At 35.7% G+C, this 20,674-nt stretch overlaps 1 protein-coding gene across 1 annotated transcript in view; it reads right to left on the reverse strand.

The window, feature by feature from the left end:
- Positions 1 to 702: 702 nt before the first annotated feature.
- The window catches only part of C3H1orf185 (chromosome 3 C1orf185 homolog), a 43,869-nt gene continuing 23,897 nt past the window's right edge, over positions 703 to 20,674 (reverse strand). The window contains exons 4-5 of the mRNA XM_061186601.1: positions 2,312 to 2,348; positions 703 to 1,097 (exon numbers count right to left, since the gene is read on the reverse strand). Of these exons, the coding sequence (XP_061042584.1) occupies positions 703 to 1,097; positions 2,312 to 2,348 (432 nt within the window). The remainder of the gene's footprint in view (positions 1,098 to 2,311; positions 2,349 to 20,674) is intronic.

Below are 20,674 nucleotides of genomic sequence, written 5' to 3' on the forward strand. Positions count from 1 at the left end.
CAGGGTGGGTGTCAGAAATCCCTCAGCGCCATAAATAGAAATTTGACAAAGGGTCTCTCAAATTAGAGAGGAATTCTGGTTCATCTAGCTTGAGTCACATGTCTATGAACATAGCTGCTCACATCTTCATCATAGTGGGGTAAGGGTTGGAGGGCTATTCTGAGAAACAGACGTGGGAAAGGGCAAAGAAAATTATTTTCTGTATTCTTCACAGTGTTCCAGGCTCCCCTAGAGGAGCAAAGTTATATTGCTTATGAAAGTCATGGCATAATAAGATTTAAATAGTAGGTGATTTATGTATTTAAAATTCAGAATAGCTGACGGAAGTATTCTGCCCAGCCTTACCCACATTGAAATAAAACTGAAAATGTCAAAGTATAAAGAAATGCTGCAAATGTTTTATTAAAAATGTATTTGTGCTGAAGATTTCTTAAAGTATTTCTCCTATGTGTTGAAATACATTCCTATTATTTATTATGTCCTTTGATGAGATACAAGGAGTTAAACTTAATGTTTATGATATTGCTCTAGTTCTTCCTGTAATTTTGTTTCTAGAAATAATTGGCAAGGTAAGTAGGACCACTCTATGGTAAAGATCAAGAAAAGCAATATTAGCATGGACATGTTAAGAGACTCAGAAGCTGGTAATTCAGTTTTAACTTTACATGATTTCAGTGTACACAAAATTTCAAAAGAAAAAAGTCATTCAATATTATGTTGAAGGTTTTGTATTTCAACCTCTGTATTTCTTCGTGTAAATATTCCCTTAATGTTGTCATCTTTTTGATCATCATAAAGTGTCATATTTAGTACATTTCCAGTACATTCTTCTAATGGAATGGTTGACAAGTATGAAAATACTTTCTCCATTACAGGCTCCCCGAGAAAAGGCATTGGAGGGCTCTTTTTCACTAGGGAATCATCAGAAAACCAGTCATCAGCTACTTCTATACTTTGGCTGTAATAAGAATCAGATGGTAACGTTGATAAGCTTAAGGTAACACTGCTGGGATTTGTTGCCGAGCTAGTCTCTGAGGGGTCACAGATGACTTTTTTTGTTGCAAGGCAGAATTCATCTTTAGAATAATCTTTAATTGCTGTAAAAAAAAATTAGATTTACTATGAATATTACATATTTATGAGCCAAATCTTAATTATAAGGATAATGTTACTTTCTAAAATTCAAACTCTTCTTAGGGTTTTAATGAACAGGATGATGCAACAGTGAAAATGTTAAGTTGCTATCATCATCCATACAATGTTAAATATGTAATGGGGAATCAGCAATATTTTCATGATAATCAAGAGTACAAAAATCTATTTTAAATAAAATCAACCTGTTTTAACAGGAGAAGATTCTAAACAGGCTAGAAAGCTCAGTTCTGGAATGTCCCTTAAAATCAGAGATGGCAGGCAGTTTCTTAACTATTTATAGCTAAATATTGTCTTATTTAAAAAATAAATTTTAAAATGCCTCCTTAAGCAGGTAGATTACAAAATGTTTGATCCACAGTGGGAAGGGCCTATGAGTTGGCTTTATACCAATTAAAGTAACAACTAACATTCATATAGTGCCTTACAATTTACAAAGCAGTTCGATATACTTCCAGATCTCATTTATCCTCTCAGTTATTCTTCAAGGTAGTTATTAGCCCTACTTCACAAAAGATATGACTGAGACTGAGACTTAAAGGAATGAGTCACCAAAATCAGATACAAAATGGACTTCAATCTAGATTTGTGTTACTCTAAGTCCCATGCTTCTCCCACTACATTATTTACACTGCACAGTTGTAAATAAAAAATGTTAAGTTTTAGAAAAGATCACATTTACACAATATCCTAAAATATCTTTTATAATATTTTACATATTAATTTTTGATATGAATATATAACATTAATTGTTAAAGCTGTTTTAAATACCTTATTACATTTTATATTCAGCATTTCTAAAATTATGTAGGAGGGTAATGTTTTGAGGTACTAAGTCAATATCTAAAGGGTTACAAAACACTCATGTCTTTTAACTCTCCATCATTACTATATGGCATTGACTGTGATACCTTTGGATATAAAGAAGGGACAAAAATTAAAATTTCACATTTTAATTTAAGACAAGACATTATAAATTTTGTTTTCTAAAAAATATATGCCCATTCATATACTAATAAATGTTTCCCTTGAATTTTTATGATTTTTAAAAAATATTTAGATATTTAGGATATATTTAGGATAGCCTCTTGATTCTTTAAAATGTGAATTGCTGGAAGTTGATTACAATTTATTCTAATAAATTGTTGAGAGAAAGTACCTTTTATATGTGCTGTTTCGTTTTTTCTTTGCTCCTCCTACATAAAAAAAATGTTATTTGTGTTTTAAAAATTAATAGTTTTTAAACAATTTGATATATATTTATATAAGAATAATATATTTTAACATCATAATAAATTTTTGATAGAATCATATTTTCCACGATATGAATTTATTTTACCAAACTATATTGACAGGAAAGAAAAAGTGTTGAGGTATCATCTGAAAAGAATGTGAATTGGTTCAAGAAGGCAGTCTCCAGGATAGGGAATGAAGGGTGAAATAGAGTTCAACAGGATTATTTCTCTCCATTCTCACTAACTTAGAGTCACTTGGTTAGAACTAGAGAGGGCTAAAAAAGTAATTACAATTCCTAGACTTGCTCATTCTATTAACTAATAACAACAAAACAGTGAATTCTGGCAGAAGGCTTTTATAAAAATGCGACTATTCTTTTGAAGCAAGTAAAACATTTGATCAAACAATACATTCCCGATGTGTTCTGGGAAGTGTGGTGGTGTAGTAGTTCTCAAACAGGGCATCAGAATCACCTGGTGTGTTGATTAAAATGCTGATTCTTGGACATAATATCAGACCCTACTAAAACAGATTCTCTGGCAGTAGGGTTTAGGAGTATGCAGTGTAACACTTCTCAAGCAGTTCTGATTCAGTTTTTCCTTAGACCACTAGATAAACAATGAGCTAGTGCATAGGGTGTTTGGTATGCGGTGGGTGAAGACAGAGAGATAACACTGTCTCTTGTGTTATAGGGGAACAGTGTGGGTATTCTATGCTGATTTTCATTGTCTTGTTCACCGAAAAAGGCTTGCTTAGGATATACATATATATAGGGTATACATATATATGGGATATACATATATATAGGATAACACATAAGTACTTTTTTTTTTACAACTTACTTTACTTTTTGGTCATTTTCAACTTTTATTAATATAAATGCCAGTATAGGCTCCTGACTTACCTTGCCTGGATTTAGGACCAATTCAATTTGTGACTCCTGTACAAATTATATTAGAACATTGCTTCTCACACTTTCATGTGCCTATGTATCACCTGGGGGAGCTTGTTAAAATGCATATTCTAACTCAGTAGGTTTGGGGTGGGGTCTGAGATTTTGCATTTCTAACAGGCTCCCAGGTAATGCTGATATTGTTGGTCTGGGAACCACAGAGTAACGTCCTAGTCTGATTAAAATTCTACCCAAACTAAGGGAATGACAAAATGGGCATTCTTATATATTGCTATATATAAATAGGTATAACTTTTCTGGAGGGCAATTTAACAAATCCATTTCTAGAAATTTATTATGCCAGGTAAATAATTTTGGATTTGTATAAATATTCAGTTACCAGAATGTTCACCACAACACTGTTTAGCATTTTTAAAACCTACAATTTAAAATTCTAAAAGTAAGGAAATCTTTAAATATGTTAGGATATGTGGATATTAATACAATGAGTATTCTTTCAAAATGATACTATAGTATCAGAAGTAAGTAAAGACTCAAAAAATGATGGGGACGTATAAAAAAGACAGAGGAATAATCTTAAACAAGTGGCTCACTGGTTAAATTTAGGAATATTTGAGCATCAGAATAATGATAGTAATGGATTATAATCTGCTGAATAAAATAGAAATCCATGAGTCTATACTAATAATAAATAAATAAAATAAGGAAGAGGGTAGGGCTTCTTTCTCACAGTAGAACGCCAAATGACAAATATGGATGGGAGTGGCAGAATTAGAAAATCATCATCTTGTTACAGTTTTGTAAAGATTAGCTCAAGTAATAATAATTTATATAGCTAGTAAGTAGAGTTTGATGAAGAGGAGGATATTTACATGTTTTCAAAGTGTCACCACACAGCTTGTTTATTAACTGTAAGGGTAAAAACAGAAATAATTCAGTGAGGAAAGAACAGAAAACATCTTGATTATGTGATCAACTAAAATCACCAGTGAAGAGCAGATGTACACTGTACGCCTTCAGATGTGATAAACTGCAAGGAAAAGTCACACTGAGGAACAGTCTATGATCTATAAAATAACTGGCTTGTATTCTTCAAAAATGTCAATATCATTGAAAGACAAAGAAAGGAAATTTTAAAATATTTTGAACTAAATAATTATGAAAACAAAACATAAAATTTGTGGGATGCAACAAAAGAAGGCCTTAGAGGAAAATTTAAATATTAAATGTTTATATTATAAAAGAACAAAAGTCTAAGAATAATAAAGCAGACATCTCCAGGCAAGACTGATTTAGGAAAAGAGAAATACAATCAGGAATAAAAAGAGTACCATCACTAAAGATTCTATAGATTTTAGAAGCATAATAAGAAGAAACTACTAAAAACTTTCTGCCAATAAACTAAACAACTTAGGTACAATGGACAAATTTACTGAAAAAAATTTCTAAAACATACAAAATAGAAATATTTTGTATGTTCCACATCTGTTAAAGGAGCTAAATTCATAGTCAAAAATTTTCTCTTGAAGAAAATTCCAGACCTTGATGACTTCTTTGGTGAATTCTAGAAAAAAGTTTGAGAAAGCAATATAGCCAATTCTACACAAAAATTTTTCAGAAAGTAGAGGAGCAGGAACCATTTCCCTATTGTTTTGTGACCAGAATAAAACTGTGATACTGAAATCTAACCAGATATTACAAGATAAGAAAATTATAAAATAATATCCCTCGTTAACATAGATGCAAAAATTATTTAAAATATATTAGTAAATCAAATCCAGTGGGGTTTATTCCAGGAATACAGGGTTGATTTAACATTTGAAATTCAATGTAATTCACATTAACAAAATAAAAGAGAAAACCCATGTGAACAATTTTAAAAGATGCAGGAAAAGCATTTGGCAATATCAGCAACCCTTCATGGCAAAACAAACAGGCAAACCTCTCAGGAAACTAGGAATAGAAGGGAATTTCCTCAATCTGACTATATGCATCTACAAAAATTCTATAGCTAATTTCCTATTTAATGATGAAAAGCTGAATGTATTCTAAGATCAGAATATAAAAAGGATATCTGTTCTCAATACTTCTGTTCATAATTATACTGGAGGTCCTATCCAATGCAATAAGATGAGAAAATAAAATAAAAGCATAAACATTGGAAAAGAAATAAAACTGATGTTTTTCACAGATCTCATGCTTGTACATGAAGAAAACCTTTTGTGGTCCTCAAAAAAACTACTAGAAGTAATAAATAAATTTACTTATAAAGATCATAGAACACAGGTCAACTGTAGTAAAGATGGCAATTCATTACAAACTAATGTATAAACTAAATGTAACTCTTGGGACTTCCCTGGCATTCCAGCAGTTAAGACTCCACGCTTCCACTGCAGGGGGCATGGGTTCGATCCCTGGTCGGGAAACTAAGACCCCCGTGTGGTGTGGGGTATGCTGCGTGGTGCAGCCAAAAAAGAAAAAAAAAAAGGTAATTTTCATCATAATCTCAACAAGATTTTTTCCAGCTAAAGTTCACCTTAAAATGTATATGGACATGCAAAAGAATAAGAAAACCTAAAACAATGTTGAAAAAGAAGAATGAAATTGGAGAAATCGTACTGCTCAATTTTATAATTTACTATACAGCTAGAGTGTGATATTGGTAGAGATAGACACACAGGTCAATAAACCAGATACAGAATGCAGAAACAGACTAACACATATATGCCCAACAGATTTTTCACAGAAGTTGCAAAAACAATTCAATGGAAGAGGATAGCCTTTTCAATAAATAGTGCTGGAATAATATGACATCAATAGCCCCCCAAAATGAACTTTGATTTAAACCTCACACTTTATACAAAAATTAACTAAAAATGGATCAGAGATAAAAATATAAAATGTAAAACGATAATAGCCAAAACAATCTTGAAAAAGAAGAACAAAGTTAGAGAACTTACTGATATCAAAACTTACTACAAAGCTATAGCAATGAAGACAGTGTGGTATTGGTATAAGGATAGATATATAGATCAATGGAATAGAACTGAGATTCCAGAAATAAATGCTCATATTTACAGTCAGTTGATTTTTGACACAAGTGCTAAGACAATTTGATAGGAAAAGAATACTCTTTTCAACAAATGGTGTTGGGACAACTAGGTTTATACGTGCAAATAAGTGAAGTTGGACCCATACCTCATACTATATACAAAAAACTAACTCAAAATGGATCAAACACTTAAATATAAGAGCTAAAACTATTAAATTCTTAGAAGAAAACAGAGATATAAATCTTTATGACCTCAATTAAGGAATGATTATAGATATGACACCAAAGACACAAGCAACAAAAGAAAAAATAGGTAAACTGGACTCAAGAAAATTAAAAACATTGGTTCTTCAAACAACACCATAAGAAGAAAAGACAACCCACGAAATGGGAGAAAATTTTTACAAATCATATATCTGATATAGGATATGTATCTAGAATATATAAAGAATACTTAAAATGCAACAACAAAAAGACAAATAGCCCAAATAAAAAAAATGGACAAAGCTTTGAATAGATATTTCTCTAAAGAAGATATACAAATATCCAATGAGCACATGAAAGTATTTTCAACGTCATTAGGCTTTAAGGAAATGCATATCAAAACCATGACAAGATACCACTTGGTGCCCACTAGGATAACTATAATAAAAAAGACAGGTTAAAAACAAGGGTTAACAAGGGTGTCACAAAATATAATCTTCATATACTGCCTGTGGGGATATAAAATGGTGCAGGCACTTTGGAAAACAGTCTGGCAATTCTTCAAAGATTAAACATAGAGTTACCATATGACACAGCATTTCCATTCCTTGGTATATACCCAAGAGAAATGAAAACATATACCCACATAAAAACTTGTATACGAATATACATAGTGACATTACTCATAATAGTCAAGAAGTGGAAACAACTCAAATGTCCTTCAGCTGATAAATGGATAAACAAAATGTGATATATCCACACACAATGGAATATTATCTGGCCATGAAAAAGAATAAAATATTGATATATGCAATAACACAGATGGACCTTGAAAACATTATGCTAAATGAAAAGGCAGATACAAGAGACCTTATATTGTATATTTCTATTTATAAGAATTTCCAGAATAGACAAATCTATAGGTACAGAAAGTATAGATTAGTGGCTATCTAGGCCTAGGAGGGTTGGAGGAAAATGGAGGGGCAGTGATTGCTAAAGGTACAGGGTTTCTTTTTGAGGTGATAAAGGTGTCCTAAACTGATTGTGAAGATGGTTCTATAACTCTGTGAATATCTAAAAACTACTGAATTAGACACTTTAAAAAGGCAAATTGTATGGTATGTGAACTATATCTCAATAAAGCTGTTAAATATAAAACAAAGCAACCTAAAACTAAGAAACTTTTAAAAGAGAACTTAGAAACAAATCCTTGTGACCTAGGGTTAGACTAAGAGTTATTGGACATGACACTTAAAGCATGATTCAAAAAGGAAAAATATACAACTCAACAACAAGGAAGCAAACAACCCAATGAAAAATGGGCAGAAGGCCTAAACAGACATTTCTCCAAAGAAGAAATACAGATGGCTAATAGGCACATGAAAGATGCTCAACAGTGCTAATATTAGAGAAATGCAAATCAGTTACAATGAGGTACCACCTCTCACCAGTCAGAATGGCCATCATTTAAAAGTCTACAAATAACAAATGCTGGAGAGGGTATGGAGAAAAGGGAACCTTCCTACACTGTTGGTGGGAATGTAAGTTGGTGCAGCCACTATGGAGAACAGTATGGAGGTTCCTCAGAAAACTAAAAATAGAATTACCATATGATCCAGCAATCCCACTCCTGGGCATGTATCTGGGCAAAACTATGATTCAAAAAAATACATGCACCCCTATGTTCATAGCAGTACTATTCACAATAGCCAAGACATGGAAACAACCTAAATGTCCATTGGCAGATGAATAGATAAAGAAAATATGGTGTATATATATACACAATGGAATACTACTCAGCCATAAAAAAGAACAAAATATAAAGCCATTTGCAGCAACATGGATGCAACTAGAGTTTATCATACTAAGTGAAGTAGTCAGAAAGAGAAAGACAAACACCATATGATATCACTTATATGTGGAATCTAAAATATGACACAAATGAACCTATCTATGAAACAGAAACAGAATCACAGACATAGAGAACAGACTAGTGGTTACCAAGGGGGAGGGGGTTGGGGGAGGGGTGGAGTGAGAGGTTGAGGTTAGCAGATGTAAGCTTTCATATGTAGAATGGATTAACAACGAGGTCCTACTGTACAGCACAGAGAACTATATTCAATATCCTATGGTAAACTGTAACAGAAAAGAATATAAAAAAGAAGAATGCCTATATATGTATAAATGAATCACTTTTGTGTATAGCAGATTAATACAACATTGTAAATCAACCATCCTTCAATAAAAACAAAACAAAAAGGTAAAATGGATAAATTGGACTTACCAAAATTAAAACTTATGCTGTTTTTCATTTTGAGAGGATGAAAACAAGTCATCAAATGGGAGAAAATATTTGTAAATCACATACCTGACAAAAAGACTTGTATCCAGAATATACTCTCTAAATTAAATAGAAAGATAATCCAATTAGAAAATGCACAAGAGACTTGAAGAGACTCTTCACCAAAGAAGATATATGGATGGCAAAAAAATAAAAAATATGAAAAGCTGTTCAACATCACTACCCGTTAAAGAAATGCAAATTAAAATCACTACACACATTTAAATGGCTAAAGTTTAAAATGCTGCTAAGTACCAAATGATAAAGAGGATGCGAAAACATGATTCTCTTATACGTTACTGGTGGATATGTAATATGGTACAATCTGGAAATCAATCTGGAAATTTCCTTAAAAATTAAACATATTTACCACATGATCCAGGAACTGCATTCCTGGGCATTTATTTTAGAGAAACTAAAACTAATGTTTTCCAAAAAGCCTATACACAAACGATCATGGCATCCTTATTTTGTAATAGCTCCTAAATGGAAACAACCCAAATATTCCTCAATGGATAAATGGTTAAACAAACTGTGATATATCCACACAATGTTACACTACTCAGCAATAAAAAAGGAAAAAACTATTGATACCTGCAATGATATGGAGGGATCTTAAGGGCATTATGCTAAGTGAAAAAAAGCCAAGCTCAAAAGGCCATATGCTATATGATTCCATTTATATAACATTCTAGAAATGAAGAAATTATAGTGATGGAGAGCAGATCAGTGGTTGCCAGAGGTTAGGGAAAGGGAAGGGGGGGAGTGACTATAAAGGGTAGTATGAGGGAGTTCCTTTATGGTGATGGAACAATTCTTCTGTATGTTGATTGTCGTGGTGGTTATACAAACCTATACATATGATAAAATGTCATAGAATTGTATACAAAAACAACAAAAAGTGAGTACATGCATAAACTGGTAATCTTTGAGTTAGGTCTGTAGCCTAAATTTCCTGGTTTTGATAATGTATACTTATAATAAAGTATAAAGTATACTTTTCATAAAGTATACTTATATAAGATGTCATTGGGGGAAGTGGGTGATGGGTATACAGGACATCTTTGTAATTTTTCTGCAACTTTTTGGTCTGTAATTCAGAATAAGATAAGATAAATCAATTGTATTTATATTTACTAACAACAAACAGTTGGGAAATAAAATTTTTAAATCAATACTATTTATCATAGCATAAAAATAACTATAAATAAAACTAAAGCAAATGTGAAGGACTTCTATACTGAAAACCACGAACTAAAATAAAAGAACACCTCAACAAATTAAATTAATAAATTTAAATTAAAGAAGTCAATAAAAGTAGAGTGGGACTTTCCTGGTGGCACAGTGGTTAAGAATCTGCCTGCCAATGTAGGGGACACGGGTTTGATCTCTTGTCCGGGAAGATCCCACATGCTGCGGAGCAACTAAGCCTGTGCACCACAACTACTGAGCCTGCGCTCTACAGCCTGCGAGCTGCAACTACTGAGCCCACGTGCCACAACTACTGAAGCCCGCATGCTCTAGGGCCCGCATGCCACAACTACTGAGCCCGCATGCTGCAACTACTAAAGCCCACACACCTAGAGCCCGTGCTCTGCAACAAGAGAAGCCCATGCACTGCAATGAAGCGTAGTCCCCACTCGCTACAACTAGAGAAAGCCCGTGCGCAGCAACAAAGACCCAACGCAGCCAAAAAAAAAAAAAAAAAAAACTAGAAAAAAAAAAAAGTAGAGTAATATTATCCTCATAGAAGAATCAATATTAAGATATCCATTCTCCCTATACTGATTTATAGATTCAATGGCAGTTCAATAAAAATTCAAGCAGGCCATTTTGAAAAACTAAACAAGCTGCTTTCTAAATTATATGGAAAAACAAAGCACCTAGAATAGCCAAAATATTCTTGAACAAAGAAGAATAAAGTTGATTCCATGACATAAAGCTACAATAATCAAGACAGTATAGTATTGTTTAAGGACAAATAGTTCACTGAAAAAAAATATAGAGTTCAGCAAATAAACCAACACACATACAATAGATTGATTTTCATTCAAAGTGACTAATTGGTTCAACAGGGAAAGAATGTCTTTTCAACAAAAATTTCTGGAACAACTGGATATCATCATAGAAAATGATGAAACTTGACTTCTACCTTATAGACCTAAACATAGAACTCAACACTATATAGCAAAGATAAAAGAAAATATAGAATATTTTTGCAAACTTAGATAAATATTTGTTAGACAGGATACAAATTTCTTTTAAAAGAAAAAAATCATAGATTGGTCCTTATCAACATTAAAAATTTCTGCCTACCAACTAATACCATTATAAAAATGAACAGATAAGTCACGGTATGGAAAAAAACATTCACAACATATATATCTTACAATAGACTAATTCCAAATTGTATTAAGAACTCCAAGTCATTAAGTTAAAAAACAAACAAAACAAAACCACTAAAAAAATTTTTAAAATAAGCAAAAACTTGAAAAGGCAGGTCACAAAAAAATATGCAACTGGCCAATGAACACATGAAACGGTGCTCAACGTCTTTCGTTATCAGAAAAATGTAAATTAAAAGCATACTGAAATGCCATTACACACCCATTAAAATGGCTAAAATGTAAAAATACTAATAACACCAAATGTTGGCAAGGATGTGAAGCAACTGGAACACTCATTTATTGTTGACAGGAGTGAAATAAGGTATAACCACTTTGGAAATTTGTTTGGCAGTTTCTTATAAGGATACACATATGTCTACCCAAGCCCCACCAATTCCATGGTCAGGTATTTTTCCAAGAAAAATGAAAATATATGTTTACTAAAAGTACATAAATATTTACAGCGGTCATTCATACTAGTCAAAAACTGGAAACAACACTAATGTCCATCAATGAGAGAATATATAAACATGTTATTGTATATTCATACAATGGAATACTACTTATTAATAGAAAGAACAAAGTTTTAACACATACAGTAACATGGGTGAATCCCCAAAATTTGTATTAAGTGAAAGCCATATGTAAAAGATATATATCATACAATTCCATTTGTATGAAATCTAGGAACAGATTAAAACTAAACTTTGTTGATATAAATCAGAAAGTGCTTACACGGGATGGTTAGAGGAATTGACTGGAAGGGGACATGAGGGAACTTTTTCAGATGATAAAAATATTCTGTATCTTGTTTTTGGTGTTGTTTAAATGTATATACCATTGTCAGGATTTACTGAGTGGAACATCTAAGGTCTTGCATTCTATTGTAGGTAATTATACATCAATAAAATATTTTAAAAATAATATCAATTTCACGTCAGTGTTATTCTTCCCCCAAATCCATAACCCCAGTATAATAATGAGAAAAACATCAGATAAATCCAAATTGAGGAATATTTTACAAAATATATGGCCAGTACTCCTCAAAACTGTAAAGCTCAGGTAAAACAAGGAGACTGAGATACAGTCACAGAGCAGAAGAAATTAGAGACAAATGCAATACGGTATCCTGGATTAGGTCTTGAAAGAGCAAAAGTAAATTCATGTAAGAACTGGTGAACCCAAATAAAGTCTGAAGGTTGGTTAATAGTGATATAACGATGTTGGTTTCTTAGTTTTGACAAATGTATCATGGTAAAATGATTTTTAACGTCAGGGAAAAATGGGTAAAGTACAAGATAACTCTATACTGTATTACCTTTGCAACTTTCCTGTAAATCAAAAACCATTCCAAAATACTTTACTTAAAAATCATATCATAAAAGCATAAACATATAAAATTTCCTGTAATAAAAGCTAGCATAGGGTAGAAGGAGGTTGGATTGGGAGTTTGGAATTAGCAGATGCAAACTGGTATATATAGAATGGATAAACAGCAAGGTCCTACTGTATAGCAGAGGGAACTATAATCAATATCCTGTGATAAACCATAATGGAAAAGAATATGAAAAAGAATGTATATATATGTATAACTGAGTCACTTTGCTGTACAGCAGAAATTAACACAACATTGTAATTCAACTATACTTCAATAAAAAATAAAATTAAAAAAAAGCTAGTATAAGATGTATAAGGCTTTTATAAAGGTAATTGTAAAGCTTTATTGAAAGATATTAAAGATAACATATGTAAATACAGAGAAACAACATGTTCATGGATTAGAAAACTTAATATTATAAAGAATCAGCTTTTCCCAAATTGATCTAAAACTGCACTGCAGTTCCCCTCAAAATTCCAAAAGAATTTCAGTAAACGCTACTAGGCAGTTGGGCAAACATATGGAAAAGAAGTGAAATTGGCTTGCTATTTACACCAAACACAGAAATCAATTCTAGATTGATTAAAGATCTATGTAGTCAAAACTATAAAACTCTTAGATGGCAACATAGAAGAGTATCTTTATGACTTTGGAGTAGGGAAGGAAATAAATATTAAAGGAAAAGGCTGAGAAATTAGGTTACCTTAAAAATTAAGGAATGTTTTGTTCATCAAAACACACCATAGGGCTTCCCCGGTGGCGCAGTGGTTGAGAATCTGCCTGCCAATGCAGGCGACACAGGTTCGAGCCCTGGTCTGGGAAGATCCCACATGCCATGGAGCGACTAGGCCCGTGAGCCACAATTGCTGAGCCTGCGCGTCTGGGTCCCGTGCTCCGCAACAAGAGAGGCCGCGATAGTGAGAGGCCCGCGCACTGCGATGAGGAGTGGCCCCCACTTGCCGCAACTAGAGAAAGCCGTCGCACAGAAAACGAAGACCCAACACAGCCATAAATAAATAAATAAATAAAAATTAAAAAAAAAAACACACCATAAAATAGTGAAACAAAAACAGAAACAGATTCACAGACATAGAAAACAAACTTATGACTACCAAAGGGGAAAAGTGGGGGGGTAGGGATAAATTAAGAGTATGGGGTTAACAGATATACACCACTATATATAAAATAGATAGACAACAAGGATTTAATGAATAGCACAGGGAACTATATTCAATATCTTCTAATAACCTATAATGGAAAAGAATCTGGAAAATAATACATGTATTATATATATACATTATATATGTAAGAGCTGAATCACTTTGCTGTACACCTGAAACTAACACAATATTGTAAATCAACTATACTTCAATTTTAAAAAATAGTGAAAATAAAAGCCACAAAATGAAGATATCAAAATGAACATAACTGACAAAGGATTAGGTATCCATATTAATATAATCCATTTATATTAATATAAAACTTTTAAAGTTTTATAATAAAAAGACTAATAGAAAAAGAGGTAGAAGATTTGAACAGACATTTTAAATAAGAGAAAACCATAATGGCCAATGAACTTTAGAAAAGAAAATCACCTCATATTTTAGCAGGAAAATATAAATTAAAACTATAGTGAGATATCAAGAGAATGCGAAGACAAGCCACAGGCTGGGTAAAAGTGTTTGCAAAAGACATATATGATAAAAGACTGTTATTAAAAATATACAAAGAACTCTTAAAACTCAACAATAAGAAAACAAACAACCCAATTAAAAAAATGAGCAAAAGATCTGAACAGACACCTCACCTAAGAAGATATACAGATGGCAAGTAAACATATGAAAAGATTATCAGCATCATATATTATTAGGGAAAGGGAAAATTAAAACAACAAAAGAAGGAGAAGAAGATGGCGGAAGAGTAAGACGCGGAGATCACCTTCCTTACCACAGATACAGTAGAAATACATCTACACGTGGAACTGCTCCTACAGAACACCCACTGAACGCTGGCAGAAAACGTCAGACCTCCCAAAAGGCAAGAAACTCCCCACGTACTTGGGTAGGGCAAAAGAAAAAAGAAATAACAGAGACAAAAGAATAGGGACGGGACCTGCACCTGTGGGAGGGAGCCGTGAAGGAGGAAAGGTTTCCACGCACTAGGAAGCCCCTTCGCGGGCAGAGACTGCGGGTGGCAGAGGGGGGAAGCTTCGGAGCCACGGAGGAGAGCACAGCCACAGGGGTGCGGAGGGCAAAGCGGAGAGATTCCCGCACAGAGGCTCGGCGCCGAGCAGCACTCACCAGCCCGCGAGGCTTGTCTGCTCCCCCGCCGGGGCGGGCGGGGGCTGGGAGCTAAGGCTCGGGCTTCGGTCGGATCGCAGGGAGAGGACTGGGGTTGGCGGAGTGAACACAGCCTGAAGGGGTTAGTGCACCACAGCTAGCCGGGAGGGAGTCCGGGAAAAAGTCTGCAGCTGCCGAAGAGGCAAGAGACTTTTTCTTCCCTCTTTGTTTCCTGGTGCGCGAGGAGAGGGGATTCAGAGCGCCGCCTAAACGAGCTCCAGAGACGGGCGCGAGCCGCGGCTATCAGCGCGGATCCCACAGCAACAGGGGCGCAGAGGGAACAGTGGAGAGATTCCCGCACAGAGGAGTGGTGCCGACCTGCACTCACCAGCCCCAGAGGCTTGTCTGCTCACCCGCCTGGGCGGGCGGGGGCTGGCAGCTGAGGCTCGGGCTTCAGTCGGATCGCAGGGAGAGGACTGGGGTTGACGGCGTGAACACAGCCTGAAGGGGTTAGCGCACCACAGCTGGCTGGGAGGGAGTCCGGGAAAAAGTCTGCAGCTGCCGAAGAGGCAAGAGACTTTTTCTTGCCTCTTTGTTTCGCGGCGCGCAAGGAGAGGGGATTCAGAGCACCGCCTAAACAAACTCCAGAGACGGGCGCGAGCCGCAGTGATCAGCGCGGACCCCAGAGACGGGCATGAGACGCTAAGGCTGCTGCTGCTGCCACCAAAAAGCCTGTGTGCGAGCACAGGTCACTCTCCCCACCGCCCCTCCCAGGAGCCTGCGCAGCCCGCCACGGCCAGGCTCCCGTGATCCGGGGACAACTTCCCCAGGAGAACGCACGGCGCGCCTCGGGCTGGTGCAACGTCACGTCGGCCTCTGCCGCCGCAGGCTCGCCCCGCATCCGTATCCCTCCCTCCCCCCGGCCTGAGTGAGCCAGAGCCCCCGAAGCAGCTGCTCCTTTAACCCCGTTCTGTCTGGGCGGGGAACAGACGCCCTCAGGCGACCTACAAGCAGAGGCGGGTCCAAATCCAAAGCTGAACCCTGGGAGCTGTGCGAACAAAGAACAGAAAGGGAAATCTCTCCCAGAAGCCTCAGAAGCAGCGGATTAAAACTCCACAAACAACTTGATGTGCCTGCATCTGTTGAATACCTGAATAGACAACGAATCATCCCAAATTCAGGAGGTGGACTTTGGGAGCAGGATATATTAATTTTTCCCCTTTTCCTTTTTTTGTGAGTGTATATGTATATGCTTCTGGGTGAGATTTTGTCTGTATAGCTTTGCTTTATAATAGCTTTATTTTACTTCACTATATTTTATCCTCTTTCTTTCTTTCTATTTTTTCTCCCTTTTACTCTGAGCCATGTGGATGAAAGGCTCTTGGTGCTCCAGCCAGGCATCAGGGCTGTGCCTCTGAGGTGGGAGAGCCAACTTCAGGACACTGGTCCACAAGAGACCTCCCAGCTCCACGTAATACCAAACGGCGAAAATCTCTCAGAGATCTCCATCTCAACATCAAGACCCAGCTTCACTCAACGACCAGCAAGCTACAGTGCTGGACACCCTATGCCAAACAACTAGCAAAACAGGAACACAGCCCCATCCATTAGCAGAGAGGCTGCCTAAAATCATAATAAGGCCACAGACACCCCACCAGATGTGGACGTGCCCACCAGAAAGACAAGATCCAGCCTCATCCACCAGAACACAGGCACTAGTTCCCTCCACCAGGAAGCCTACACAACCTACTGAACCAACCTTAGCCACTGGAGACAGATACCAAAAACAACGGGAGCTACGAACCTGCAGCCTGTGAAAAGGAGACCCCAAACACAGTAAGATAAGCAAAATGAGACAACAGAAAAACACACAGCAGATGAAGGAGCAGGGTCAAAACACACCAGACCTAACAAATGAAGAGGAAATAGGTAGTCTACCTGAAAAAGAATTCAGAATAATGATAGTAAGGATGATCCAAAATCTTGGAAATAGAATAGACAAAATGCAAGAAACATTTAACAAGGACGTAGAAGAACTAAAGAGGAACCAAGCAACGATGAAAAACACAATAAATGAAATAAAAATACTCTAGATGGGATCAATAGCAGAATAACTGAGGCAGAAGAACGGATAAGTGACCTGGAAGATAAAATGGTGGAAATAACTACTGCAGAGCAGAATAAAGAAAAAATAATGAAAAGAACTGAGGACAGTCTCAGAGACCTCTGGGACAACATTAAACACACCAACATTCGAATTATAGGGGTCCCAGAAGAAGAAGAGAAAAAGAAAGGGACTGAGAAAATATTTGAAGAGATTATGGTTGAAAACTTCCCTAATATGGGAAAGGAAATAGTTAATCAAGTCCTGGAAGCACAGAGAGTCCCATACAGGATAAATCCAAGGAGAAACACGCCAAGACACATATTAATGAAACTGTCAAAAATAAAATATAAAGAAAACATATTAAAAGCAGCAAGGGAAAAACAACAAATAACACACAAGGGAATCCCCATAAGGTTAACAGCTGATCTTTCAGCAGAAACTCTGCAAGCCAGAGGGAGTGGCAGGATATACTTAAAATGATGAAGGAGAAAAACCTACAACCAAGATTAATCTACCCAGCAAGGATCTCATTCAGATTTGATGGAGAAATTAAAACCTTTACAGACAAGCAAAAGCTGAGAGAGTTCAGCACCACCAGACCAGCTTTACAACAAATGCTAAAGGAACTTCTCTAGGCAAGAAACACAAGAGAAGGAAAACACCTACAATAACAAACCCAAAACATTTAAGAAAATGGGAATAGGAACATACATATCGATAATTACCTTAAATGTAAATGGATTAAATGCTCCCACCAAAAGACACAGACTGGCTGAATGGATACAAAAACAAGACCCATATATATGCTGTCTACAAGAGACCCACTTCAGACTTAGAGACACATACAGACTGAAAGTGAGGGGATGGAAAAAGATATTCCATGCAAATGGAAATCAAAAGAAAGCTGGAGTAACAATTCTCATATCAGACAAAATAGACTTTAAAATAAAGACTATTACAAGAGACAAAGAAGGACACTATATAATGATCAAGGGATCGATCCAAGAGGAAGGTATAACAATTGTAAATATTTATGCACCCAACATAGGAGCACCTCAATACATAAGGCAAATACTAACAGCCATAAAAGGGGAAATCAACAGCAACACAATCATAGTAGGGGACTTTAACACCCCACTTTCACCAATGGACAGATCATCCAAAATGAAAATAAATAAGGAAACACAAGCTTTAAATGATACATTAAACAAGATGGACTTAATTGATATTTATAGGACATTCCACCCAAAAACAACAGAATACACATTTTTCTCAAGTGCTCATGGAACATTCTCCAGGATAGATCATATTTTGGGTCACAAATCAAGCCTTGGTAAATTTAAGAAAATTGAAATCGTATCAAGTATCTTTTCCGACCACAACGCTATGAGACTAGATATCAATTACAGGAAAAGATCTGTAAAAAATACAAACACATGGAGGCTACACAATACACTACTTAATAACGAAGTGATCACTGAAGAAATCAAAGGGGAAATCAAAAAATACCTAGAAACAAATGACAATGGAGACACGATGACCCAAAACCTATGGGACGCAGCAAAAGCAGTGCTAAGAGGGAAGTTTATAGCAATACAAGCCTACCTCAAGAAACAGAAAACATCTCGAATAAACAACCTAACCTTGCACCTGAAGCAATTAGAGAAAGAAGAACCAAAAAACCCCAAAGCTAGCAGAAGGAAAGAAATCATAAAGATCAGATCAGAAATAGATGAAAAAGAAATGAAGGAAACAATAGCAAAAATCAATGAAACTAAAAGCTGGTTCTTTGAGAAGATAAACAAAATTGATAAACCATTAGCCAGACTCATCAAGAGAAAAAGGGAGAAGACTCAAATCAATAGAATTAGAAATGAAAAAGGAGAAGTAACCACTGACACTGCAGAAATACAAAGGATCATGAGAGATTACTACAAGCAACTCTATGCCAATAAAATGGATAACCTGGAAGAAATGGACAGATTCTTAGAAATGCACAACCTGCCGAGACTGAACCAGGAAGAAATAGAAAATATGAACAGACCAATCACAAGCACTGAAATTGAAACTGTGATTAAAAATCTTCCAACAAACAAAAGCCCAGGACCAGATGGCTTCACAGGCGAATTCTATCAAACATTTAGAGAAGAGCTAACACCTATCCTTCTCAAACTCTTCCAAAATATTGCAGAGGGAGGAACACTCCCAAACTCATTCTACGAGGCCACCATCACCCTGATACCAAAACCAGACAAAGATGTCACAAAGAAAGAAAACTACAGGCCAATATCACTGATGAACATAGCTGCAAAAATCCTCAACAAAATACTAGCAAACAGAATCCAACAGCACATTAAAAGGATCATACACCATGATCAAGTGGGGTTTATCCCAGGAATGCAAGGATCCTTCAATATATGCAAATCAATCAACGTGATACACCATATTAACAAATTGGAGAAAAACCATATGATCATCTCAATAGATGCAGAAAAAGCTTTCGACAAAATTCAACACCCATTTATGATACAAACCCTGCAGAAAGTAGGCATAGAGGGAACTTTCCTCAACATAATAAAGGCCATATATGACAAACCCACAGCCAACATTGTCCTCAATGGTGAAAAACTGAAACCATTTCCACTAAGATCAGGAACAAGACAAGGTTGCCCACTCTCACCACTATTATTCAACATAGTTTTGGAAGTGTTAGCCACAGCAATCAGAGAAGAAAAAGAAATAAAAGGAATCCAAATCGGAAAAGAAGAAGTAAAGCTGTCACTGTTTGCAGATGACATGATACTATACATAGAGAATCCTACAGATGCCACCAGAAAACTACTAGAGCTAATCAATGAATTTGGTAAAGTAGCAGGATACAAAATTAATGCACAGAAATCTCTTGCATTTCTATACACTAATGATGAAAAATCTGAAAGTGAAATTAAGAAAACACTCCCGTTTACCATTGCAACAAAAAGAATAAAATATCTAGGAATAAACCTACCTAAGGAGACAAAAGACCTGTATGCAGAAAATTATAAGACACTGATGAAAGAAATTAAAGATGATACAAATAGATGGAGAGATATACCATGTTCTTGGATTGGAAGAATCAACATTGTGAAAATGACTCTACTACCCAAAGCAATCTACAGATTCAATGCAATCCCTATCAAACTACCACTGGCATTTTTCACAGAACTAGAACAAAAAATTTCACAATTTGTATGGAAACACAAAAGACCCCGAATAGCCAAAGCAATCTTGAGAACGAAAAATGGAGCTGGAGGAATCAGGCTCCCTGACTTCAGAATATATTACAAAGCTACAGTAATCAAGACAGTTTGGTACTGGCACAAAAACAGAAATATAGATCAATGGAACAGGATAGAAAGCCCAGAGATAAACCCACGCACATATGGTCACCTTATCTTTGATAAAGGAGGCAAGCATATACAGTGGAGAAAAGATAGCCTCTTCAATAAGTGGTGCTGGGAAAATTGGACAGATACATGTAAAAGTATGAAATTAGAACACTCCCTGACACCATACACAAAAATAAACTCAAAATGGATTAAAGACCTAAGTGTAAGGCCAGACACTATCAAACTCTTAGAGGAAA

Source organism: Eubalaena glacialis, chromosome 3 (assembly GCF_028564815.1).
Source record: "Eubalaena glacialis isolate mEubGla1 chromosome 3, mEubGla1.1.hap2.+ XY, whole genome shotgun sequence".
Classification (NCBI taxonomy): domain Eukaryota; kingdom Metazoa; phylum Chordata; class Mammalia; order Artiodactyla; family Balaenidae; genus Eubalaena; species Eubalaena glacialis.